Genomic DNA, 26982 nt, shown 5'->3' on the forward strand with positions numbered 1-26982 from the left:
AGATGCAACATGTAATCTATATTATGTAATCTACATACATGTAACATGTAAATATAGATGCAACATGTAAACTGTTGGTCCCAGGCATTTTCCATACGTACCAAAAAAGGATGTATCTCCAATTTTGTGCACAAATGTGATTATTGACCATTTCTCCTATGCCAAGATAATCCATCCACATGACAGGTGTGGCATATCAAGTAGCTGATTAAACAGCATGATCATTACACAGGTGCACCTTGCACTGGGGACAATAAAAGGCCACTTTAAAAAGTGCAGTTTTGTCACACAATACAATGTCATACATTTCTCAAGTTTGGAGGGAGCGTGCAATTGGCATGCCGACTGCAGGAATGTCCACCAGTGCTGTTGCCAGATAATTGAATGTTAATTTCTCTACCATAAGTTGCCTCCAAAGATGTTTAGAACATTTGGCAGTACGTCCAACCGGCCTCTCAACTGCAGACCACATGTAGCCATGCCAGCCAAGGACCTCCACATCCGGCTACTTCAGCTGCGAGATCGGGGGGGGGGGGGGCTGTCTGTAATAAAGCCCTTTTGTGGGGAAAAACTCATTCTGATTGGCTGGGCCTGGCTCCCCAGTGGGTGGCTGTATGCCCTCCAAGCAGTGGCGTTGGCCTTATTTCTATTACAGTATATTGGATGACTCTCATTAATTTTACATTCACCCAGTTCAATGTAACAGCAATGCGTTTAGGCTACTAAATGATACTCAAATTTGCCCTATACCCATCATGAGATTGTTACAACCTAGCCTATGAATTAAAATTTACAACGTAGGTGCACACAGGTCGAGAGACAAATGTGATACATGGACAAACAATGACATTCAATACAGCCTTGCACACTCTTGCCTGCATCTATCTGAAAATGGTGTAATCATTAGTCCAACAGTTGCAAAAGAGAGTTTCTGTTGGACAAATTCAGGTATGTTTTTTCCTGTTTTGTTCTGTTTGCTTCCGTCTAAGAAACGTTTTTCAACAGAATCGGCAGAATTAATACACCCCTGATCACACGTAAATACAGTTCACTTTCATAGCAGCCACGTTGTATTCCTTCTTGCATCCAGGTGCTCTCCTCCTCTCACCTCTTCTCACCTCTTGCATTTATATTGTTGTTTAGTATACTTTCTTTTTCCAGGAACAACTTCAGTTGATCAGAGATGTGATGACCCACCTCAACCATGTATTGTAGGCCCAACAGAGTAAATATAGACTATGCACATTCACAACATCAACAATACTACATACAGTAAGGTTTGTGCAGTGGGGCTTGGAGCATATCTAAACATCTTGGCGAAAAGTGAGTATTTAATTTGTTTTATTAGACCTACTATTTCAGAGGTGAATGCTGAAGCAATTGCCATCACATGGGGCCCCTATGCCCAATCACACAAATCAAGTAAAGAAGGATTTATGAACGGAAAAAAAATAACAACTAATCATGACGCATGCCAATTGTTATCATATGGATTTTCCAAAATGCCTCTTCTTTTGAGGGTACATTTAATTAGGCTAAATTGCTGGAATTTGCATTAGGAATATGTGCATACAGATACTAAAATCCAACACACATTTTATCTAATTATTTTATTCATAATATGAGTCCAAAAATAGTAACACATGATTATTATAGAACAGCAGGTAGCCTAGCGGTTAAGAGTGTTGGGCCAGGAACCAAAAGGTTGCCGGTTTGAATCCCCAAGACAACTAGGCGAACAACCTGTCAATGTGCCCTTGAGCAAGGTCCATAACCCTAGTTGCTCTGGATAAGAGTGTCTGCTTAATTACTAAAATGTAATTATATGTTCAGCAAACATTTACTGTGGTCACTTTCAGGAAAAAACAAACACTTAATCAATGACATGTGGATTAATAAAGAAAAAAAAAATATGTTAATATTTATATTTTCCATTATAATGTATACATTATTTGCATTTGTTCTACATTATCATTAAAATGCCACAAAGAGTGTTTCCATTAGTTACCACACCCAACGTGGCTATATGGTAAACATTCATAAAGACTAAAATGAGCTTTTCAGTCTTAACTTAAGGTTGGGGTTAAGTATAAGGTTAGCTGTTTGGTTAAAGTGAAGGTCAAGGTTAGGTTTAAAATCCAATTTTAAGAAAATAAATGGTAGAAATGGGCAGGGTTTTGGACTTTGGGGCTGTGGTAACTGGTGACGACCCAGAAAGACCATTGACGAAGGAAAACGTCCAACCCTAACCTCCTAACCCCTATCCTACCCTACCCTCAACTATAAACCTTTCCTAACCGTACCTTAACCATTTTTAAACGTCAACTTCAATGGGTGTGGACGTTCCAAGGATCCCGAGTAGCACAGACCCTGAAAAAAAGCTCTTGCAAGGGAAGTGACGTTCCTGTGTCGTCAGATCTGTGTTGATGTTTTGTGGGGAATGGAGAGCTTGGAGGACGGGAAGAGGGAGACGGTTTGTTATTGTTCAACTAGCTAGCTATCCCCAGAAAACAAAGCCAATAACAGATGATATCGATATATTTTGTAACCTAAGTGATTAAGGTCGAATATTGCACAAAAACTGACGGCCTTAACGGCAAAGTAGGCCTACTAGCTACATTCTGGAAAGAAGGAATCGTCACCCCGTTGACCCCCTCCCTAGCAGACAACCATGACGATTCTTCCGAAGAAGAAGCCGAACTCGAGTGTCGGTGTTTCGGACCACCCGGACGAGACTGACAGAAGGAGTGGCTCTGACCCACATCAACATCCACACGGAGGTCGTACAGGTGCAAGACCGAGGGCCTCGCCGCCACCATGGTCCTATCAAGCCGCTCCACCTTCGACAAGGGAGGATAGACGGAACGAAGCTAGCTCTCGGCCGCAGCAGGCCTCTCCCCCTCCCGTGGTTTCAGGGTCTCCTGTTGGACCTGGGGATGGTAATGGGACTGGAGGAATACCATGCGTTGCTGGGACACGCGGAGAACTGTCAGGCAGCGTTGGTTGTGGTGGGGGAATTGGAAGTTGTTGTTCGGGGCCTGGTCTGAGTAAAAGGCGACGACAAGCAACCTGCTCTGGGGTGGCCGGTGGTGGAACACCCGGCGTAGCTGGAGGTGGCGGTGGAGGTCCTAGTGCTGATTCGGAGGAAGGTGCGGGTTACAACAGTGAAGATGAATACGAGAACGCATCGAGACTGCAGTCTGAGGACCCAGCGACAGTGGAGCAGGTAATGCTGTGTAAAATGTAGTTCATTAGTTCAGCTCATGGCCTCCAGGGTGACCACTACCTTCGTCCCGCAACTAGCCATTTAAATGAACATTTATATTAAAATGTCTTACTGTTTATTTCACACACACTTTTTTTTGCAAAATGAAGCAATACCAGTAGCACATTGGTTTTAAATGGGCGTTCTAGAAATGACCAGTTTGGGAGTAGCGGGTAAAATGTGTATGTTTTGAATGTCACTAGTTATTTGCTTTTTCCATCCAGGTCTGTTCTGTCAACCACATCAATTCAGGCGTCATCTAAAATGGAATGTGAAAGTATTCAAAGTTTGGAGAAATAATGAGCTAGCTAGTTTTTTTTTGTATGCCAGTCATTTGTTTTTATTACATACCAGGTGTCATAATGCAGCACCTTTTCATTAAGCCTTATCATTAAATACAGTCTCTGCAGGATGTGAATAATATCAGCGTCACAAACCATGGAGCAAATGCATCCCATTCTTTTTTCACATGCAAATAGCAGTTTGTTTGCTCTACTGCTAGTCAATAAATGGCGTTAGGCTACAGGATAGCAATATCTCTGGCTAAATATGATATGATGTGGTAGCATTAAAAGCTAGTGTAGGCAAACAAGTAATATTCATCCATTAAAGAGGGCTAAGCTAAAATGAAATTTACAGATTGTAGTGTTGCTCAAAGATCTCAAATAAGTGTATTCCTGAAATTCATCATAGCTTCTTATTCTGACTGAATTTTCATCATTGTGAACATATCTCGGCTGTTTATTTAAAAAAAATGTTACCTTTATTTAACCAGACAAGTCAGTTAAGAACAAATTCTTATTTTCAATGACGGCCTAGGAACAGTGGGTTAACTGCCTGTTCAGGGGCAGAACGACAGATCAGTGACAAAATGAGGGATGCTATTTAATAAACCAGGAATTTTCAGTTGTTCTAGCGTCACAGAAAGTAGGCCTATTTAATTGTTCAATCAGCAATAGTAAGCCTACTTCTCCTTTTCAGTGGTCATGTCCATTATTGATATACCTAGTCCTATTTGTTTCTTCAAGAATCAAAATGCCATGAACATACTCATGAACTTAGTACAGCTGTCTTGCTCCATCATAACCCAAAATATAGGCAAAGTTTGTTTTACACAATTGTTTATAAACTGTCTTTTTAAACCATGTCGCCTAGGCCTCTGCTTTTAAAAAGGATGAAATAATTGCAATAGGTTACACATCGATTTGAATAAGGTGAATAGACTAAGCCAAGGCTGTGTTTAATAGGCCTACTCATACGGTTGGCTTTGAAGACATTTGAGGATATTTGTATTTTACCTCTCGATAAGAAAAGGACAAACTTAATACTACAACTTGTCATTAATGAATTAGCCTACATAAGTTGGAAACAAACATGTTAATGTAATGGTGTGTGGTAAACAAGGATTTTCTTTAATTCAGTTGGACGTAGGCTTGGCAGATATACCATTTCGACCATATACCGGGGGATTTTAAATTACCGACCATAGGATTTTCAATACCGTTTTTTGGGGAGGTCGGGGGCATCCCCGCCTCACGGGGGCAGTGGGGATGCATGCTACGCCACTGTTTAAGTATAAGTTTAAGTTAAGTATAACTATAAGAAATCTAAGATGTCAAATAAATGATATCTAGCTCAGGGTTCCAGCGACACATTTGGTTTGCTAACTTGCTAGCGAAGTGTCTAGATGTTGTGATCAAGCTTCATGGTTACAGCAGAGACATTCAATCCCCTTCTGGATCAAGATCCCTATTACCTAAATTGTTTTGTGCAGGTTTTTGTAAAAATAGCTCTCGTTGTGTGCACTTTCGGTAATATCGTATACGTGTGTGACGTGTGGAAATCTGGATATTGCCAGTGGTGGAAAAATTACTCAATTGTCATACTTTAGTAAAAGTAAAGATACCTTAATAGAAAATGATTAAAGTGAAAGTCACCCAGTAAACCACTACTTGAGTAAAAGTCAAAAAGTATTTGGTTTTAAATATACTTAAGTATCAAAAGTAAATAGAATTGCTAAAAATGTACTGAAGTGTTGAAAGTAAAAGTATAAATACTTTCAAATTCCTTATATTAAGCAAACCAGAAGGTACAATTTTCTAGGTACTTTTTTATTGACGGATAGCCAGGGGCGCACTCCAACACTCAGACATAATTTACAAACAAACAAAGCATTTGTGTTTAGTGAGTCCGCCAGATCAGAGGCAGTAGGAATGACCAGGGATGTTCTCTTGATAAGTGTGTGAATTGGATAATTTTCCTGTCAAAATGTAAATAGAACTTTTGGGTGTCAGGGAAAATGTATGGAATAAAAAGTACATTATTTTGTTTAGGAATTTGGTCAAATAAAAGTTGCCAAAAATATAAATAGTAAAGTACAGGTACCCCCCAAAAACGACTTAAGTAGTACTTTAAAGTATTTTTACTTAAGTGCTTTACACCACTGGATATCTCTCAACCCTAGTTGGACGAAATTATTCAATGATTTGAGAAATTTTGGGCTGTTACCCATCTAGAGGGCGTCAACCTCGCACCTTGCTGGCACACAGGTCTGCTTTAATGTCATTGGAGACTTTGTAAACAAATGTGTAGCTAAAACTCTATTTTAGCCTAATCTGCACTCTTGAAATGTTATTCCGAAAATACTTCAACAAGCTCACTTGAGACGTTAATGTAAGGTTGCCTCCTATGGTAGTCGGATAGACCTGCCTGTATAACCCACTGCATTGAATTACAGATGTTCTATTTCTCTCAGCAGGAGCACTGGTTTGAGAAAGCGCTTGGGGAAAAGAAAGGCTTCGTCATTAAAAAAATGAAAGAGGACGGAGCATGTCTCTTCAGAGCTGTCGGTAAGTGGACAGCCTTCTCATTTGCCCTCCAATGGACCCAGGCCTTGTCTTTGAACTCGATCAATCCAACAAAAAACCTGCAGCAAAGATGTGCTGATCATTTGTTAAACCTTTATTTGACCAGGGAGTCATACTGAGACCAAGGTCTCTTTTTTTTACAGAAGAGCCCTGAATTACAAAAATTACTCAACTGCATCAAATACGAAATGCAAACGGAAACTAAACACGGTCATAAATAAACAAAAACATTAATCAGTAATAAGGTCCTCAATCACCAGTCTAAATTGCTCTAGAGGCACCGAAACGTCAAATCAAATGTATTTATAAAGCCCTTTTACGTTACCAGATGTCACCAAGTGCAATACAGAAACCCAGCCTAAAACTCCAAACAGCAAGTAATGCAGATGTAGAAGCAAATTTAAGAGAAATTTTAACATTGTTCCTCAAATACAGTGCAAAAAACTCCTAAAAGCTGATTTACCTAACTCAGTGGAGACCGAAGGAATTTACAGAGTTAGCCATCCCTGAGACTGGATGTGGTAATTCATATGCTTTAAGATTATTAATGATTTAAGGTACAGTGGTAGTTTTTGTAAAAGGGCTTTATAAATAAAGAAATTAATGAATCTACCTACACGATGTCAAAGATTACCAACCTACTTTCTGGTAAAGAATGCAGTGATGTGAAATGCTCCAATGAAATGTGGAAAGAATTTTGAAAGAATGTCAGTAATGGACTCCATGGAGGAGCTTGAATGTTATGTACACGTTTTTGACATTGGTATGGTTAGCCTGCATTTTGTCTACCAGACATTGAACTAAATCAAGGTATAATTTGGTAAAGAGCAATGCCAACCAATTTCCGTTCATGACACTAGATGGCGCTACTTTATCATAGTGGATTCAGTGACGCCGTGACTGTATGAACCCTGTCAAAAAGCACAGGGGCAATTTTAATGCTTCTAGTTCATGTGTTTTTTAAAAATGAATTACTTATGTATACTATTTCTTGACCCAAAAAACGTTGTTTAGGCCTACTTGTAAGGTTTTCATTTTTGTCATTATTTTGTCACATTTCTTCATGAATTGTTGTGAGAAAATGCATTGTTTCCCTGAATGTGTTATGTCGATTGAGCATACCCATGACCTGGCCACCTGCAGGTGTCAGAACGGACTGAGAATGGCTCCTCTTATCTGGGTCTCATAGCTTTGTTATTACCCTTAGGCATGGATGGATACCACATTCATATTGACCTACATCTATGAATTCACGCCAGTTACATTTCTCTTCACACTCCCGGTACTTCTTGTATGAAATCAATCCATTCCCAAACAATTGGGATAGTTGAACAAGAATGGAGTTGTATAAGAGCAGTCCTGAAATGAGGCTAGCGCTTTCCCTTTCAGCCAGGTGCTCAAAAAGACTGGCCTAGTTTCTTCTTACTCCATGGGAAAACATGACACTAAATTATTTGGGAATCTGATGGAGGTTTGTTATTTTAGTTTAAAGCCTTCAGGTGTTTGCCTTTGTTTTTCTGGTTAATATTTTTCTTTGATCTGGATAGAGGCCTAGCTAAAGAGAAGATTTAAACAGTAAAACAACCTGTATTCTTATGCATCAACTGTGTGTGCTTTACAACTGTTTACATATCACTCAACTGAATGAGGGTTATTGTAATGTTGCATTCTTCCTCTCCCAGCAATACGCAACCACAATACCTAAAGCACTCTCTTCTTAAACATAATACAGCTCTTTTAGACACCTCACTTAACACTAGGGTTCTCAGGTGAAGTCATGAAGGTCTCCATTCGCTTCAGTGTAAAGTTTTGCCTTAAACTAGTTTCATTTCATAGAAATGAATTTCGCCATCAAGGTGTAACAATAATACACAGACGACATGCTGGTGGGTTTTCCTACATCAGTGGTGTGAATGTGAGTTGTATTTGACGGTAATTCACCCCTGTCCACACCTGATGTGTTGTGGTGGGGATTTCTCAATGCTGTAGTTTCTGCTTTGGTTTCAGATGTGGCCAGATCACATTTAGTGTTCCTGAGAAAAAGCATTGGCCTATCTAACCCACAACACACTTTTTGTAAACCGGTATATCTCCCCCTGTCCACTGAGTATAATTTACCTAGATGTTTAAAGACCTAGCATCATTCATTACTGACTTCTGAACTGTGATGTATTATGGCTTAACTAAGCTAAGCTACAGTGAAAAATATATATACATGCAACAATTTCAAAGATTTTACTGAGTTCTAGTTCACATAAGGAAATCAGTCAATTTTAAATACATTCATTAGGGCCTAATCTATGGATTTCACATGACTGGGAATACAGATATGCATCTGTAGGTCACAGATACCTTTAGAAATTTTTTTTGGGGCGTGGATCAGAAAACCATTCAGTATCTGGTGTGACCACCATTTGCCTCATGCAGCACGACACATGTACTTTCCATAGAGTTGGTCAGGCTGTTGATTGTGGCCTGTGTAATGTTGTCCCACTCCTCTTCAATGGTGGTGCGAATTTGCTGGATATTGGCAGGAACTGGAACACGCTGTCGTACACCTCAATCCAGAGCATCCCACACATGCTGAGTGGGTATACAGGCCATGGAAGAACTGGGACATTTTCAGCTTCTAGGAATTGTGTACAGATCCTTGCGTCATGGGGCTGTGCATTATCATATGAAACATGACGTGATGGCGGGAGATAAATGGCACGACAATGGACCTCAAGATCTCGCAATACTGCACATTTTAACAAATCAAATTAGTGACATTTTATTGTCCCCAGCACAAGGTGCACCTGTGTAATGATCATGCTGTTTAATCAGCTTCTTGATATGTCACACCTGTCAGGTGGATGGATTATCTTGTCAACGGAGAAATGCTCACTTACTGGGATTTAAACATATTTGTGCACAAAATTTGAGAGAAATAAGCTTTTTGTGCATATGGAAAAGATTGTGGATCTTTTATTTCAGCTCATGGAACATGGGACCAACACTTTACATGTTGCGTTTATATTTTTGTTCAGTATATATTAGGCAATATATGTACATATTTTTTTAAGAGTATCCTAAATACCCTCACTCCTCCTTTCATTTATTTTAGATTTCAGTCACTTTGTTCCCTTCCTTGCTCTGTTGGCAGAGAATAATGCATACCGGAAATCGACTTGACATTAGAGCTGTGTGTAAACTTTGTGTGGACATGTGGGAGTGGGCCACTCTAACCCAGGCAGCTAATCACCTGGTCAACCATCTAGGTTATCTGTTAATATTTTCCTGACACAGGCGCCAGAATAATAGAACTTCATTGGTATTGTTTTGGTTGATACATTTAATTGATATCCGTGAGATTAAAATGGTTAATGGGGCATTCCACGAAAATAGTGATATTTTAAGTAGAAATTGTGCACCAATGTTGAATTTTAAAAGCCTTTTATATTAAAACAAAGTTTTCTTTTAGATAACATGGAGAATTCAATCAATCAGATTTGTAATATTAATAGACTTTTTAAAGTGCACCCTCTGTGACTTCTAGGAAGACTTTAACCCACTTAATCCACACAGTTTTCACCATCATTGTAAAGTCCTAGTTATTTTGTTGCATTTCTGAAGATCATTATTTATTTAATGTGATTAGTGATTCATTTATCCCTCATTATAAAGTCAACCCTGTTCTGTGAACTGAACTCTTGTTTTAATATGGTGAAACTATGCCTTTAAAAAAAAAAAAGTCAAAAGCAACATTGAACATGTAATAGTCAAATCATAGTGTAAAAGCAGTTTAGCCGGTCATGTATTTGTTTAGTGTTTTCTGGTGGAAAACTGAGTGGTGGAGCAGAACATGTCAACCCTGTTACCATAGACGGACAGGTTCTAAATGTTAATACATTTTTGGGGGTGAAGCTTGCATTCAATTGCAACTCCTTGTTGCACGCAACAAGCTTCCATTCCTCCTGTCACAAGGGGATTCATGACTGATTTTAAGATGAGATCGTCAACCCTGGTAGTTTTATTTGGCACTTAATAGGCAATTACTGTAGTAATTCCTTTTCCCTTTTAACTTGCTGAAATTAGAACGTGTCTTTTATTAAGTTCAACAGCTCTTTATGACAGAATGTTAAAAAAAATAATTAAACATGTAAACACTTCTCAAAATGCACTGAATTGGTGCAATGACCCTAATATTGAGAGGACTTATTGGAGAAATGAATTGTCACTGTCTTTCTCTCATCAATATCGAGCCTGTTTTGTGATAATTGGTTGGTAGTGGGACACTACCAAAAGGAGCTCTAGTCTAGACACTTTGTGCTTTTGATCCCTACCCTTTCTTGATTAACAGACTGGAACGCACACTGCCAATGAGCCAGAACTAACAGTCCCTGCCTAGCACTTATCATTCCCAGGACTATCTCTTCTCTATACAGCCCAATTCCACTAACTATTATTAAAACACTTTTTTTGTGTGTGTGTGCCTAAGATGCATACAAAAGTTAGTATGTTTTTGTTCGTTGCCAATCGCACAAGAGAATCAAACATCAATCAAATATGTCTGACAATTCACATACCATGGAGCATTGCTTTGATCAGAATGTCCTACTAATTCTATTGCCATGGTTTCATACCAATTAACATTCCAGCAGTATTCTTGCCAACCTTGTGGCATTCTCAGGTATGAGTGATACTATCACTAGTCACAATCCTATACGGTCTGTAAGTAGGAATGTGAATTACACATTAACATGCTAGGGCTGAAACAAGTTAAACCTGTGTGTGTGGAGACTGTAGGTCATCTCATTTCTCAGGTGTGTGTGTATGAACCTGTCAGAGAAAGCCTCAAATTATGCAAAACACATTCCAGCTGCATGTGACTCTGGGTTGTGTGTGTCCAACGAGTTGTGTTCAATGTTTCTCTGTCTGTGGTAGTAAACAAAATGATTGAGATTATTTCTGTCTGGCATCCAGAGAAAAGACAGGTGTGAGTTAACATGTCCGTTGTTTGTGTTTTACACTGTGAATGTATTTTTGTTTAGCATTGTCTGTCCATGAATCCAAACATGGATACTTGCTGCACAACAACAATGATGTCATCCAGAGAACCAGGCTTGATTGTTAGACCCATAGCCTCTTCTCATTTCCTACTTTTTCCCCATGACAACATTGATGGGTTCCCCTCCATTAGGACCCTGCAGGGCCTGTATATTGCTGCTATCATTTAGGCCTTAGTTATTGACTTCTGTGCAGTCCTCTCCCCAGTCCTTTGATTTCATTGTGCGTTAAGGTGTGGTTGAAATTCCTTACTGCCAATGTTGACACGGTAACGGGGTCTCCACTAAGGAAAAGAGTCGTGTGCATTGTCATGGTGTTTAATAAGCCCAGAGGGGCTTTAAAATAGTCTAAACTTCTTAAAGAAAGTTCCAAATCCACATAGCCTAAATTAAGTTTATGACTGGTCTCTCTGTTTTACAAAATGTATTAACAACTTGGCCTACAATCTGAGGTAGAAGCCAGTTAATATATTTTCTTTGCTAAGTGAGTGAGTGTCCCAGGAGGCTCAGGATTTGTACCTGCGACTCCCCAAGCCACTGAACACACAGCCTGAAGGCTGACAAGAGCATCTGGATATTATGCTCTCACATTTTCATAGTAATAAAATTACTGGCATGAAGGCTACTGGCTGAGCTTTGATAACATTGAAGCTGCTCCACTAAGGATCTCATTTTATTTGTCTATTCAAAAAACGTAGAGCAAAGTTTGAAGCTAAACTGGAGTTAAGATTTTCTGTGGTGCATTCCAAAGACGTCGATCATTGTGTTGACCCTGTGCTTCTTCCAGGCCTCAGGACTACACATTTCATAAGGATCACTAAACACTACCCATGTAACCGGTCAGGACAGCACGTTTGGTGGCCTTTGACCTTTCACAGTGAGGTCATGAGCGAAGCTAGTTGTACCTATGTAAATGAAACTTCAACTGGCAAGATCTTTTTTTTTTTTTTTTAAGCGAGAGAAAAATAAACACTTATCTTAATTTTGTATGTGAAGGCACACTGTACTGGTGAACTTAGATATGGTGCCCTTTGGCTTAATTACAGTTACAGTGCGTCTACACATTTTCGTCTGTCTGGTCTGAAAAAGCGGAGTTTTGCAATAATCCCAACCAGCATAGACGACTGTCTGAAAAATTGAGAAAGATTGGAGATCACCCCCCACTATCATTTTGAAATGTTACCCAGAGTCAGTCTGATCACAATACACTTCATGATCTTAAGCCATACTATGATTCAGAAGTGATGCTAATCTTAAGTAATAATTGTTCATTTGGACTTTTTGAAGTTCACACATTGCTCACTTTGCCCTTTTGCCCAATTGCACATTGCTCTTATGAGTTGCAATAGTACAGACAACACACACCCACACAACACGTGGGACGCCCCCCCCCCCCCCCCCCTCCCACACACACACACACGCTGGGCTTAGTAATTCAGAGCTAGTAAGTTTGAACTTTTCCATATCGAAATGCTTCTGAACTGTTAGATGAAGGTGAAGACAGTTAGAGATAAAGGGGTGTAATGACAGAATAAGCCCTTACAATTGAGGCTTTAAGCAATCTTTCATCCAGTTTTAGGCCTAGCAGCCTGATTGAGGAAGTCTAATTTGGGTAAGAATTACACTGAAGCGAGCATTGAGGCCGCAGTGTAATTTTAGCTCAAAAGATCAGACGGTAGCAGGTAGGCCTTATCTGTGATTAGATGTTGAATGCAGTTGACATAGGTAGGGGGCTATTGATCTGTTTATGTTTAAAGAGCAAAGTTCAAGTTGGAGATGTCCGGTCAAATACAACAGGTCACTGGAACCTGGCAGTATCATTGTCAAATAGGTTACACTGCTCTGCCTTTGACTGTGACAGTGGTGCTCATCTCTTCCAGGATCATTCAGTGGGTCAGTATTCAGTAGCAAAACATCAACAAGGGTAGCCATGATTCACCTGCATCTGACTGGCTGGGCTACCTTACCCTAAAACGTTCTTCTTCTAGTTTTTTTGTATGTCCACTCAACTGTGGTGTCTGAAATGGTATGAATACAGGGCCATTCATATTATTCAATATCTGCTCTCAACTCATCTTCTTGAGTTGATTCTGCCCTCAGCCCTTATTACTTTGTTTCCTGGCCAGAGTAGCGTGAGTGAAGCAGTCTCTAAGGATCTTTTAGTAGCATGTCTTATTGCAGCCTACTCCAATACTGTTTTGAGTTGGCAAAACACTGCACACTGGGTTTTTTCTATCTTTCCACAACTCGCTGCATGAAGACACAATGGGAGCAACGTCAGGCCTTGCCGATATGATTCCAGTGAAGAGCAGATTTCTTTATTCACGTGCTTGTTCTCCATTGACGGGTGACTTAAGAGTAATTTATGCATCATTTAGATAAACTTTATCAACCGTTGACAGACCAGCAGGGTAGGAACCGAACTAATCTGCCTGTCTCTAGATCTGCATAGAGCCCTGCCCCTTTCTTAGAAATGCACTCATTGGTTACTTACCAGCATTGCATTATCGCTTGGTTGTAGCTAGCATGCATGTGGTTTCTGGTTCTCTGTGTGGTGTTGGTCTCTTCTTGTGAAATGTAGCCTATCTATTCAGCTCTTTTCTCAGTAATCTTGCACATAGAATTTCTTCCTCTTCCGTTTTTCTCGTCAGTCTCCTCCTCATTGACCAGTTGCCTGGTCATGTTTTCTGACAGGCATCAAACCCCACTTCATCATATTCACCAACCCTACCCATAGAACACTGATAGGTTGCTTTGGGGGGATATTCTTGGTACAATATCTCAGATTGTTCTGACAATTCTTACATAGAAACTTCATTGGGAGGAAGGATGTTTTTTTAATTTACATTTGTATTACTATTTTTTTCTGTTTTTATCATGATGAAAGTGGCCATTTTAGGCCCCTTTTCAGACCTCTTCATTCTCCTGTAAGACCCTGTGATCCGTACATGATACATCCTGGTGTCACTATAGTTCTTATATGGAGTATGTCTAGATTCTGAAATACACATTTACACATTTACACATTAATTTATTCAACATGAATGATATATCTCAGACTACCCTTTTTTAGATTGTTCATTTTTACAGGTTTTGTTTAGAACAATATACTCTACAAGTACATCACATTTCCGGAGTGGGCTCTGCAAATTCCGAAGTTCTAATCCATTGTATGAGCACCGTGAATGGTAAATGGTAGGCATGTGCCGAGTACTCGGACAAAACAAGTATCGTAACTGATATGAATTTTCCGAATATGATTATGACACAAGTCTATTTAAAAAAAAAAAAAAATATTGTCCATGATCGGAAGAAGAACAAAAAAACTATTTCAGCTCCCAACACACCTCTCTTTCATTCAAACAGTGTGAAGCACTGTGTGTGCTAAATGACTGTTGGCTATTTCTTCTGTCTGTAAAGAAACGGGCGGGGTATCGGTTGAGCCTGTTGCAACGATTGGATTATAACATATGCCGCTCTTCCTCTGCTCTCATTCCCAAGACAGACACGTGACGATCTCTTTAACTCACTTACTCATCTCCAAACATCATTTAGGAATCCGTAGCTAGTCATTGTTGTTCAATCTACAACTGAGGAGTGCTTCTTTCTGTCATAAAGCCCTTTTGTGGTGGAAAACTCATTCTGATTGGCTCCTCTGTCAAGTGAATTCACCGACCTTCATCTAAATCTGTGTCTGGATTAAATGCAGGCAGTAGTAGCCAGCCATGCATTAAGCTATTTATTAACCAATTTCGTTGATAATTGAATTGGACTAAGTAAGTAAATGATGTGCATTTACATCTTCAGGGTACTTTACCTTTGCAACTCAATATTAGGAAGGTCTTCTTAATGTTTGCTATACTCGGTGTGCATTCTATGGTCAAAATGGGGCATATCATTATAAGTACCAGAGAAGTCACTCTGAAGTTTGAAGACTATATTCTTCCACAAAAAAACAAACAAGTTAAATCAAAAAGGGATGTTTTATGATATTCATACTAATAGTTGTAATGTTGAATAAATGAATGTGTATTTCAGAATGTATGTTGGAGCCCACTATAAGGGCAGGGGTCCAACCGGTCAATCTTCAAGGCATTCCTAGTTGATCACCAAACATTTCTGTAGAAAAGCCAACGATAAAGGAGTTGATAAAAGGCTTGCGCTCTTTTTGAAATGGTATTTGTGTTGCACTGTTGGCGGTAGGTGCACTTGATTCAGAAGCCCTGCGCAAAGTGTTCCTATTTTGAACCATTTAATTTGTCTGAAAAAGACTCCACTTACCCAGTGGACTGGGAGATCTGTGGCTAAATGAAGTGCTCCTACTGCCCTGGCCAATTGGATAGCTCATATCACCGTCCCAACAGAGCTTCCACAACCCCGGCCACAGCAAAGTTTGATACTAACTAACTAAGATTGAATAATTTTCAAATCCATGACCACAGAGAGACTCTCAAAGAATACAGCAAAGAGATGCAGTATTTTACGAGTGAGTTCATGTTAAAAAATGTGTTCAGCACTGTCAACACTGTTCTTTTTCAACACTATTACAAAACATAAAACATACTTCTCACTACTTCCACTCACGCTGCAATGAATCAGTAGCCAAGAGTATCAATTGTCCTGCGTTATTATTATTAGCAGCTTGTCCTGTCTATTTTAATAGCGAGGAATATTTCACATTATTTGGTCATAGGAACAACATGAATTTGTGCATGAGGCACATGCGGTGCGACTAGAGTTCACCATCAGGTGGAAGACGCTTTCCCCTCTCTCTGGTCAGTCTCACCATAGGAAGGAGAGAGCAGGGACCGTGAGAGGCGGACCCTCTGCCGCTCTCGCCCGCCCTTCCGCTGAGACCAATGTCGTGTTCAAGACAACTGGGAACTCAGAGAGGGGGGGGGGGGGGGCGAGATCCGACTGGGGAAAAATGGTTTTGAACGGTCATCCAACTCGGGAATTCAATGTCGGAAACTCATCTTTCTAGACCTCCGACTTGAAGATCACTGACGTCATGATTTGACCTTGTTTTTTTCAGTTGTCTTGAAAGCACCATGACCATTAGATGCAGGTACCATCAGTCCATTAAAATAAAAAAAGGTAATTATTTAAATTTATGCTCAGCTGTGCCTTGCAAGTGCTACACCAACTGATCTATTTTGTAATCAAAGCTTGAGTTTTGAAATATGGTTTGAGAAGAACAATATTGTGTGGCCAGGCAAATAGCCAATATGCTGTGATAATGTATTAGGCCTAATGCACAAACCTCATTCACATATAACTGTTTTATTAGGTTAATAGTAATAAATAAATAAAATGTAAGTTATGTTTAAAAAAAATCTGAGCGGTAGATCTCTGCTTGCTTTTTGACTGAGAAGGTGATCTTGACTCAGAAAAGGTTGGTGTCCACTGCCATAAGGAATATAATGACACTAAGATGTCTGTATCGTGTACAGTTCACAGATCAGAGGGTCTTACAGGAGGCATGTACAGGTCTAAAAAGGGCTTAAAATGGCCACTTTCATCATGGATTTTCTAAAAAAATGGTTTGTGATACAAATTTAAAAAGCATTTCAAACATCCTTCCTTCTAATGAAGTTTCTATGTGAGAATTGCCAGAATAATCTGAGATACCAAAAATGTTTTCTGCTCCTGCTGGCATGGAATCACCCTTTGTACTCCTCATTGATGATTTTGGTTATTTTAGAAAATGGCTGAAGGCTATATGACAAATCAACCACATAACTAAATGAGGTCCTAGCATCTGTTTTGTTCAGAACTGAAACGTGCTGTGGAAAGATCACATGAGAATGGGATTTTTGGCAGATGAGTCAGATTTACACCAATGGGTTTTGGGGTAATCCCCATCTCAAACAGCCCTCCTACACCTGTCCAAGTCATACTTCACTGGAGTTCACTTGGTTCATAGACCATTACATCTCAACCTCATCAGGGGAATTGGGTACTGAAAGCAGTCAAACATGTGACTCGTCTCCTCTAGCCTAATTCTCCACCACTTCTTTAAACCAGTAGGTCACAGGCTGCTGAATGATATTTAAACATCCATACATCTGTACTTTATGTATTGTAGGCCTATTTGTTTGAATCTGACTCTGTCAGAGTGACAGTGAGGAACATGTTGAAGGTCAGGAACACCATGAGCAGCTCATTCAGGCGTGTTGCTGAGGCATAATGACAAACTGGACCTGCCAGAAAATGTGCCCTCCATCCAACACTAGCCACTTGGAATGTTGCCAGTGCCACATCTTGCCATGAGAACATTCAGTCACAAGGGAACTAGAATATTTTGTGCTAGTCATACACAAGCTTCAAAACACTTATGTTTTGTTTTTTGTAGTAAAATTCAAGACTACGTTGTCAATATTGACATTTTGGAACTGACATTTTTCAAAGACTTTAATATAACCACCCTTCAGGTTAAAACATTGAGTCTGTTTACTCTTTTTAGTTTGCGTTATAGATATCTTTATTTAGTTAAAAAATATGTTTGGTGGTGGGAAGTAAGATAGGTTTTACTGTTATTCTATTTCCATAACCATTTTTGCTAAATGTATTTCTGTTAAGCAGGTTGATGCTGAGAAAGAGGAAATTGACTAAGAGTTTCTCAGAATCTTTGCGGCCTACATTACCATGTGACTTGCTGGAATGAAGACTGAAACGGGTGCTCATTTGCATATTTTGCGCTGGTTGAGGAAAGGGGGGTCTGTGGAGAAGAAACCTTTTAGTTTTGTTTACATATGTGGATCATACAAGTGACTCAACTCATCTCTCTATATAGATCACGTATAGCTGGGGATGCAACCACAGAGAAAGCCCGCCAAAATAACCCTTTATAGTCAATCTACCATCTTATGCAATCAAATGTGCAATACTGATGATAAAGCATTTGCACCTGCTTTAATAAAATAGTCCGAAAGATCCATATTGATAACAGTACCAGTCAAAAGTTTGGACACCTACTTATTCAAGGGTTTTTCTTTATTTTTTACTATTTTCTACATTGTAGAATAATAGTAAAGACATCAAAACTATTAAATAACACATTTGGAATCATGTAGTAACCAAAAAAAGTGTTAAACAAATCCAAATATATTTTATATTTGAGATTCTTCAAAGTAGTCACCCTTTGCCTTGATGACAGCTTTGCACACTCTTGGCTTTCTCTCATCCAGCTTCATGAGATAGTCACCTGGAATGCATTTCAATGAACAGGTTTGCCTTGTTAAAAGTTCATTTGTAGAATTTCTTACCTTAATGCATTTGAGCCAATCAGTTGTGTTGTGACAGGGTAGGGGTGGTATACAGAAGACAGTCCTATTTGGTAAAAGACCAAGTCCATATTATGGCAAGAACAGCTCAAATAAACCAAGAGAAACGACAGTCCATCATTACCTTAAGCCGGGAGGGTCAGTTAATTAGGAAAATATAATGAACTTTGAAAGTTTCTTCAGGTGCAGATGCAAAAACCATCAAGCGCTATGATAAAACTGGTTCTCATGAGGACCGCCACAGGAAAGGAAGACCCAGAGTTACCTCTGCTACAGAGGATAGGTTCATTAGAGTTACCAGCCTCAGAAATTGCAGCCCAAATAAATGCTTCACAGAGCTCAAGTAACAGACACATCTCAACATCAACTGTTCAGAGGAGACTCTGTGAATCAGGCCTTCATGGTCGAATTGCTGCAAAGGAACCACTACTGAAGGACACCAATAAGAAGAAGAGACTTGCTTGGCCCTAGAAACACGAGTTATGGACATTAAACAGGTGGAAATCTGTTGTTTGGTCTGATTAGTTCAAATTTGAGATTTTTGATTCCAACCGCTGTGTCTTTGTGAGATGCAGGGTAGGTGAACGGATGATCTCTGCATGTGTAGTTCCTACCATGAAGCATGGAGGAGGAGGTGTGGGGATTTAGAATTCTAGGCACACTTAACCAGCATGGCTACCACAGCAATACGACATCCCATCTGGTTTGTGCTTAGTGGGACTATCATTTGTTTTTCAATAGGACAATGACCCAAGACCAAGAAGGAGAGTGATGGAGTGCTGCACCAGATGACCTGGCTACATTGAAGAATCTCAAATATATTTAGATGTAACACTTTTTTGGGTTACTACACGATTCCAAATGTGTTATTTTATAGTTTTGATGTCTTCACTATTATTCTACAATGTAGAAAATAGTTTTAAAAAATAAAGAAAAGCCCTTGAATGAGTAGGTGTGTCCAAATGTTTGACTGGTACTGTAAATGACATACAACTGCATTAATCGTACTTTGTTATACTTTGTCAGTCATATGCTACTTCATACGTATTCATTTGATCTAGGCTTCGTCAGAAAGATGTATGTTGCATTTTGTTGTAACACCTAATTCCCTCTTGTTTGCAGCTGATCAAGTATATGGAGACCAAGATATGCATGAAGTTGTCCGTAAACACTGCATGGACTACTTGGTAAGTTTTCTTCTTTCTTTGGTTACCAGGCAGATTTCACCTGTTGGGATTTTTCATAATGAAAATGTGTACTCTAATTTCAGACGAAAAATGCAGACTACTTTTCGAACTACGTGACAGAAGACTTCACCACGTACATCAACAGGAAGAGGAAAAACAACTGCCACGGGAACCATATCGAGATGCAGGCTATGGCAGAGATGTACAATCGACCAGTGGAAGTTTACCAGGAGGGCACAGGTGTGTTTTTCAGTAGTGGGCCATGCCAGGTGCATTGTTATCAGAGCTAATGACCCTCTGGTAGGTCCTCTGTAACTCAGTCAGTAGAGCAATGGCGCTTGAGACGCCAGGGTAGTGGGTTCGAATTCCAGGATCACACATACGTAAAGATTTATGTAAGCATGACTAAGTTGCTTTGGATAAAAGTGACTGCTAAATAGCATATATTATTATTACTGTACACAGTTTGTAGTTTTTGAGTTTTATGGCCTTTGATGTGTAGGTCTACTTGAAAGAGATTACTAATAGGTACTCCTGTGACTTATTGGACTGTTTTTCAAACAGAACTGACATTTTATTATTGATTAAAATCTAGACCATTTGGGCATTTGTTGTGTTTAAATCTAATTTCTTCTGAATAAGTGTGGACATAGTAGTGCACTACATTGATCACGTAGTTCTGTTAACTCTTTTTTTCCCTCTGTTCCAGAACCAATCAACACGTTCCATGGCATTCATCAAAACAATGACGAACCAATCAGAGTCAGCTACCATCGTAACATTCACTACAACTCTGTGGTGAACCCCAACAAAGCGACAATTGGAGTAGGCCTTGGGCTTCCTGCTTTAAAACCAGGGGTGGGTACCTACATCTTGTCTATGGGATTTAACACTGAAGTGGGCAATATATCCTTGTGGTTGTTACATTACTAGAAAATAAAAACAGTATTTAGATGTATAAAACATGCCATTTGAGGACAACTGGTAGAGTGTTATGTAGGCTCAGCTATAAGATACCTTGGTCTCAGCATGGCTCCCTGTCAGAATAAAGGTTAAATGTGTGTTCTGGAGAATTTCATTAGGTTCCCTTGATTCTAATTGATTCACCTTGATTTACGATGCTAGAGATGTTGGCCCGGTTTACGACGGTGTGACTGTCTTCTTCCTGTGTGTGACTCAGTTGACCCCTCTGTCACGCTAAATGATTGTTTGAAAGCACTGTTGCCTAATTGTTGCTTTTCAGTGCATTGACATGTTCCAGCTGGCAGCCTGCATTGCCTCTGAGTCACAGACGCATCTCACATTGCAGTGTCATTTCAGTGACGAGTAGTTTAAGTTGAGTTCATGATTATTTGATTTATTGACATTAACCAATTAGCAGCTGGCTAGCATTGCTGTTAGTGTTGTTATCTTTTCCTGTCTTAAACAGGTGGTTGTTATCAAATTTGACTTAGTTGATTAGCCGTATAAAGTTATAAAGGCTTTTTTGGATGCTGCGTTGGTTGTGTAATAGTGCAATTGAAATCTTTCATAACTGAATCATTCAGAGATCTTGTGACTTTCCCCTGACGAAATGGATGACGTCCATGGGTCCATCCAGACACAGTCAGGCAGCCAGGCACACTCAGTCAGAGTGGAAAAGTGGGAGAGAGGTGACAGTCTTTGGGTCATCATAGCTTAAGATCCCTGCGAGACGGGAGCGTGTGGCTTGGAGTGTCCCACTTTCAGAACACATACACATCAAAGGAAGGGAGGCTGAGCTCAGAGAGGGGCAACATTCCACATGTCCCCGTCTCCCTGGAGGAGCCTATTAGCAGTACACTGTGTTGTTTGTGTTGCGATGCCTAATGATAACACTACCATGATCAACAAGCAGCGCATCATGGTGAATGACCCCACAGTAATTAGAAAACACTAGCCTGGGCTCCTTGGCCAGGAAAACCACTGTAGCACTCAACAGAATAGCTGTTTGTTGATGTATATTGTATTTATTGAAGATTCCTGTTTTGTATTGTTATTGGTTGAATGTTGGCAGATGTTTGAGCCAGTTAGAAGCGACAGTGTTTTGATTACAACACATTAATGAGGATGGAGAGTCTTATCTACTTTTTTTTTTTTTTTTACTTTCTAATTTGTAAAGGAAAAACATATTGTCTTAGTGTCATTGGTTGTCAGTAAACAGCTTCACATTGCGGTTGTCATGGAGTGCTAGCTAGATAACGGTGGTACTGTTGAGGTATCTTGGGTACTCAAAGTGCTTTAGAAGCACATCAGATGTTATTGGTATGCCTAAGGAGTTGTTGTTAGTTGGGACTTTGTGCATTGGTCTCATTCATCATATTGAGCAGGGCAGAGGACCATGACGTTATGGGGAACAGACTGTGCAGTTGGATTGTTCAGGCACTAAGGACATGTTGTCTTCCATGGGCGGAGCTCCCACATAGAGGGCCACACACCTAGCCATCTCCATTAAGCCTTAGATTAGGAAACGGGCATGCTTTCCCAGAAAGGCTAGAGGCAGTTTTTCCATTTGCTAAATTCTGAGTGTCCTGATTGTCTCTTACTAATGCGCGCATGGACAAACAAATCAAAGAGCTGGAGTCATTTCTAGACGGATAAGGAAACATTCTCTTGATAGCCAGCAGACTAAACTTGTCAAATCTCCTTGATAAGGTGTGAAGGATCTAAAGAGTTTGTCTTTGTCGTTACACATTGTTACTTGGTCGTTACACATTGTCCCCTAGGCCTGGGAATTGCCGGGGACCTCATGATACGATATTATCACGATACTTAGGTGCCAATGCGATATGTAATGCTATTCTCATGATTCTATATGTGCATATTGCTCACCATATGTCTGCTGCAGAGGGACAAGAGAGAGAGAGTGAGAAAAGAGAGTGAGCCATGAGAAAATTAGTTTGGATCCCTATGTTAAAAATGTAGTTTTCATGCAGGCCCAGCCAACTAGTGCAAAAATGATATTGTCGATATTATATATCATCAAAAATAATATCCCGATATGTAACTATCGATTTTTTTTCAGTTTTATGTCCAGTTAGTGACCTCTGTCCTCTCCCTCCCTCCCAGCAGTATGTAGACCAGTCACTTATGAAGAACGCTATAAAGACCTCTGAGGAGTCATGGATCGAGCAGCAGATGCTGGAGGACAAGAAGAGAGCCACGGACTGGGAGGCCACCAACGAGGCCATTGAGGAGCAGGTGGCCAGGGAGTCCTACCTGCAGTGGCTCCAGGACCAAGAGAAGCAGGCACGCCAGGTGAGAGAGAACTTGGAAGTACATGGCAGATTAAAGAGCAATTCAGTGACATCCTTCTTAGAAAGACAATAGTACCACATTTGGTTCAAATGAATCTAGTGTCCAGTATTGAAGTGTTGCAGCAGCTGGCATGTGTTTTAATGAGGTCCATGTTTCCCTCTCCTCCCAGCCCCGAAAGGCTAGTGCCACCTGCAGCTCGGCCACCGCAGCATCTTCTAGTGGTCTGGAGGAGTGGAGTGCCCGCTCTCCCCGGCAGCGCAGCTCAGCTCCCTCACCGGAGAACACTGACCCCTCTCACTCAGACACAAGCAACAAGCCTCCCTCCCCTGCTGGGGCAGCCCACATGTCTAAGCCCCCTTCACCTTGTGCCCCAGGTTCGTCACTGCGACAAACCATCAGAAGCGTCATGAATCAACTGAGAGGGTTGTGTATCAAATGAACATTGGAATCATAGGGTTTCATTTTTATCTCATGATGGGAATGTCTCTCTGCCCCCTACTCTAGGTCCCAGCAACCAGGCTTGTGTTGGGCCTGATAGACCCACCTCCTCTCTGAAGTCTCTGTACCCGGCCCTGGAGTACCGTGCTATCATGAAAGAAATGTCACCCACCGCCTTTGGTAAGATAATAACTTGCTCTTTCTTTACTTAAAGACTTACTCAATTGAATGCATTCAATTCAGTTGAAACAACTGTAGTACTCCCCTTTAGGGCAATTACTGCTGTTGTATGTTATGTTATTTATATGTTATTCATAGAATGGGTAGTATGTTCAGTTTGAGATGTAATATTTTGCTTGGGATAGTTTTCAACACTAGCTGCAATCCTTAACATAAGGCATATCAATCACAGTGTTCTAGACAGTGTTATTACACATCCTCTGTTGTGAAAGCACGGTGCTGTAGCTGCTGCTGGACTGAAGACACTTGAATAACAACATATGTATGCTAGAGATTAGTGGACATTTTTGTTTTATTTTACATAACTTTCAAATGTTAATGATAGGATAGGTTACAGTGTATCATCATAATGTTTATTTTTTATTCGATTTATTAGGATCCCCATTAGCCAACGCCAATGGCGAAAGCAAATCTTACTGGGTTCCAACACATAACGAAAAATACATTACAGACAAAATCATTTCAAATGTACATAATGTACATTTAAAAAAACTGTGTGTGTGCACCTATCAGTCACTTGCGAAAGTATTCGGCCCCCTTGAACTTTGCGACCTTTTGCCACATTTCAGGCTTCAAACATAAAGATATAAAACTGTATTTTTTTGTGAAGAATCAACAACAAGTGGGACACAATCATGAAGTGGAACGACATTTATTGGATATTTCAAACTTTTTTAACAAATTTAAAAACTGAAAAATTGGGAGTGCAAAATTATTCAGCCCCTTTACTTTCAGTGCAGCAAACTCTCTCCAGAAGTTCAGTGAGGATCTCTGAATGATCCAATGTTGACCTAAATGACTAATGATGATAAATACAATCCACCTGTGTGTAATCAAGTCTCCGTATAAATGCACCTGCACTGTGATAGTCTCAGAGGTCCGTTAAAAGCGCACAGAGCATCATGAAGAACAAGGAACACACCAGGCAGGTCCGAGATACTGTTGTGAAGAAGTTTAAAGCCGGATTTGGATACAAAAAGATTTCCCAAGCTTTAAACATCCCAAGGAGCACTGTGCAAGCGATAATATTGAAATGGAAGGAGTATCAGACCACTGCAAATCTACCAAGACCTGGCCGTCCCTCTAAACTTTCAGCTCATACAAGGAGAAGACAGATCAGAGATGCAGCCAAGAGGCCCATGATCACTCTGGATGAACTGCAGAGATCTACAGCTGAGGTGGGAGACTCTGTCCATAGGACAACAATCAGTCGTATATTGCACAAATCTGGCCTTTATGGAAGAGTGGCAAGAAGAAAGCCATTTCTTAAAGATATCCATAAAAAGTGTTGTTTAAAGTTTGCCACAAGCCACCACAAAACACACCACAAAACACACCAAACATGTGGAAGAAGGTGCTCTGGTCAGATGAAACCAAAATTGAACTTTTTGGCAACAATGCAAGACGTTATGTTTGGCGTAAAAGCAACACAGCTCATCACCCTGAACACACCATCCCCACTGTCAAACATGGTGGTGGCAGCATCATGGTTTGGGCCTGCTTTTCTTCAGCAGGGACAGGGAAGATGGTTAAAATTGATGGGAAGATGGATGGAGCCAAATACAGGACCATTCTGGAAGAAAACCTGATGGAGTCTGCAAAAGACCTGAGACTGGGACGGAGATTTGTCTTCCAACAAGACAATGATCCAAAACATAAAGCAAAATCTACAATGGAATGGTTCAAAAATAAACATATCCAGGTGTTAGAATGGCCAAGTCAAAGTCCAGACCTGAATCCAATCGAGAATCTGTGGAAAGAACTGAAAACTGCTGTTCACAAATGCTCTCCATCCAACCTCACTGAGCTCGAGCTGTTTTGCAAGGAGGAATGGGAAAAAATTTCAGTCTCTCGATGTGCAAAACTGATAGAGACATACCCCAAGCGACTTACAGCTGTAATCGCAGCAAAAGGTGGCGCTACAAAGTATTAACTTAAAGGGGCTGAATAATTTTGCACGCCCAATTTTTCAGTTTTTGATTTGTTAAAAAACTTTGAAATATCCAATAAATGTCGTTCCACTTCATGATTGTGTCCCACTTGTTGTTGATTCTTCACAAAAAAATACAGTTTTATATCTGTATGTTTGAAGCCTGAAATGTGGCAAAAGGTCGCAAAGTTCAAGGGGGCCGAATACTTTCGCAAGGCACTGTACATACATGTAGCTTTAAAGTATTTGGGTCACCATAGGACATGTATTTTTTTTTATGATAATTTTTCATGATGGTATATTCTATCGCTTAGCAACTCTGTATCTGAAAGGACAACAAACAGGAAATCAGAAGAAGAATTGTAAAAACGTAGAGTAGTAGAAACATGAAACAAGGTTGTGGTGCCGGAGCAAAGCTGAAAACGGATGCACTTCACCTGAAATTTCCTCCCTCTCATATTGGCTGGGTTGTGATTGGGTGCATATACTGCCACATTTGTATTTGTGTACAAGCTTTTTCTACCCAAACAAAATCTATGTTAACCACTGTCACTAATGTGCAGAATATACACAGCAACTAACAATATTTTATAAACTAGTAATTCCAATACCCGTCTTGATTTCAAATAACTACCAGATTTTTTCCCCCTCAAAATCCTCTTACATTAGAATGCTAGAATGTGTATTTTTCCCTTTCTCTATGGTGTAGGCTTAACAGACTGGGAGGATGATGAGATTCTGGCCTCAGTCTTGGCCGTTTCACAACAAGAGTACCTCGACAGCATGAAGAAGAACTCAATGCATAGAGAACCCTCTCCAGACAGCAGTTGATAAAGGGGATCAAGCACACACACAACGTCCCCTGGAAGGAAGGTGGCAGAACGGGGAAAAATCCAAACGTCATCATGTAACCATCCAGTCTTCTCTCCTCCTTCTCCCTATCATCCATCTCTGCCTCTCCACACTTACCAATAAAGATCCAGCATAATCAGACTCCACCCCCTTCCTTTCTAATACCATCATTGGACTTATTTAGTTGCATGTTTAATTGAACACAACCAATATCATCATAGAAAACAAGAAGAAAAAATATATAAAAATGGTCATACTTATCCTCTTAATGATTGGTTAATATAAGTTTGTTTTATTTTCTTTTCTTGTTTGGGATGAAAATACATTTTTTTTTTCTTGGAATAAAAGAGGAAATCTTTCTGAAAAACAGCATTTTTGTGTATTTATTTTTGCTATAACTGTACTTATTAATTTTATAGCCACTCGAAATGATATACACTTCTAAATATTGAATTGCATTTTACCTGAATAATTGATTGGATTTGTACATAAATGGTAATTCCATTGCATTCGTTATGTGAGGTTTTTTCTCTCTGTTATTGCCGCCCACCAGCGCCCACCCTTCACTGTTTACTTGTGGGCACAGTTTTTTA

The 26982-nt window shown here is 40.0% G+C and overlaps 1 protein-coding gene across 4 annotated transcripts; it reads left to right on the top strand.

Annotated features, from left to right (window-relative positions):
- The first annotated feature begins 2081 nt into the window (after positions 1-2081).
- otud5a (OTU deubiquitinase 5a) lies at positions 2082-26758 on the top strand. 4 transcript variants are annotated; one of them, XM_021566988.3, is made up of 9 exons: positions 2082-3226; positions 6021-6114; positions 19589-19653; positions 19737-19893; positions 20363-20511; positions 22741-22929; positions 23099-23303; positions 23434-23547; positions 26247-26758. In XM_021566988.3, the coding sequence occupies exons 1-9, from the start codon at positions 2672-2674 to the stop codon at positions 26366-26368; spliced, it is 1650 nt and encodes a 549-aa protein (XP_021422663.1). In that variant the 5' UTR covers positions 2082-2671; the 3' UTR covers positions 26369-26758. The 4 variants fall into 4 exon arrangements, with proteins under 4 accessions (XP_021422663.1, XP_021422664.1, XP_021422665.1 ...); XM_021566989.3 differs by having other exon boundaries at positions 22744-22929; XM_021566990.3 differs by having other exon boundaries at positions 6024-6114.
- The last annotated feature ends 224 nt before the right edge of the window (positions 26759-26982 follow it).

The sequence above is a fragment of the Oncorhynchus mykiss genome, chromosome 16 (genome assembly GCF_057628025.1).
Source record: "Oncorhynchus mykiss isolate SJ-2025 chromosome 16, ASM5762802v1, whole genome shotgun sequence".
NCBI lineage: Eukaryota > Metazoa > Chordata > Actinopteri > Salmoniformes > Salmonidae > Oncorhynchus > Oncorhynchus mykiss.

Coding starts and splice junctions, on each gene's coding strand:
- otud5a (XM_021566988.3), top strand. CDS start 2,672: ATGACGATTCTTCCGAAGAAGAAGCCGAACTCGAGTGTCGGTGTTTCG. Junction 22,930..23,098: donor AAGAGAAGCAGGCACGCCAG/GTGAGAGAGAAC, acceptor CTCTCCTCCCAG/CCCCGAAAGGCTAGTGCCAC. Junction 23,304..23,433: donor CCCTTCACCTTGTGCCCCAG/GTTCGTCACTGC, acceptor CCCCTACTCTAG/GTCCCAGCAACCAGGCTTGT.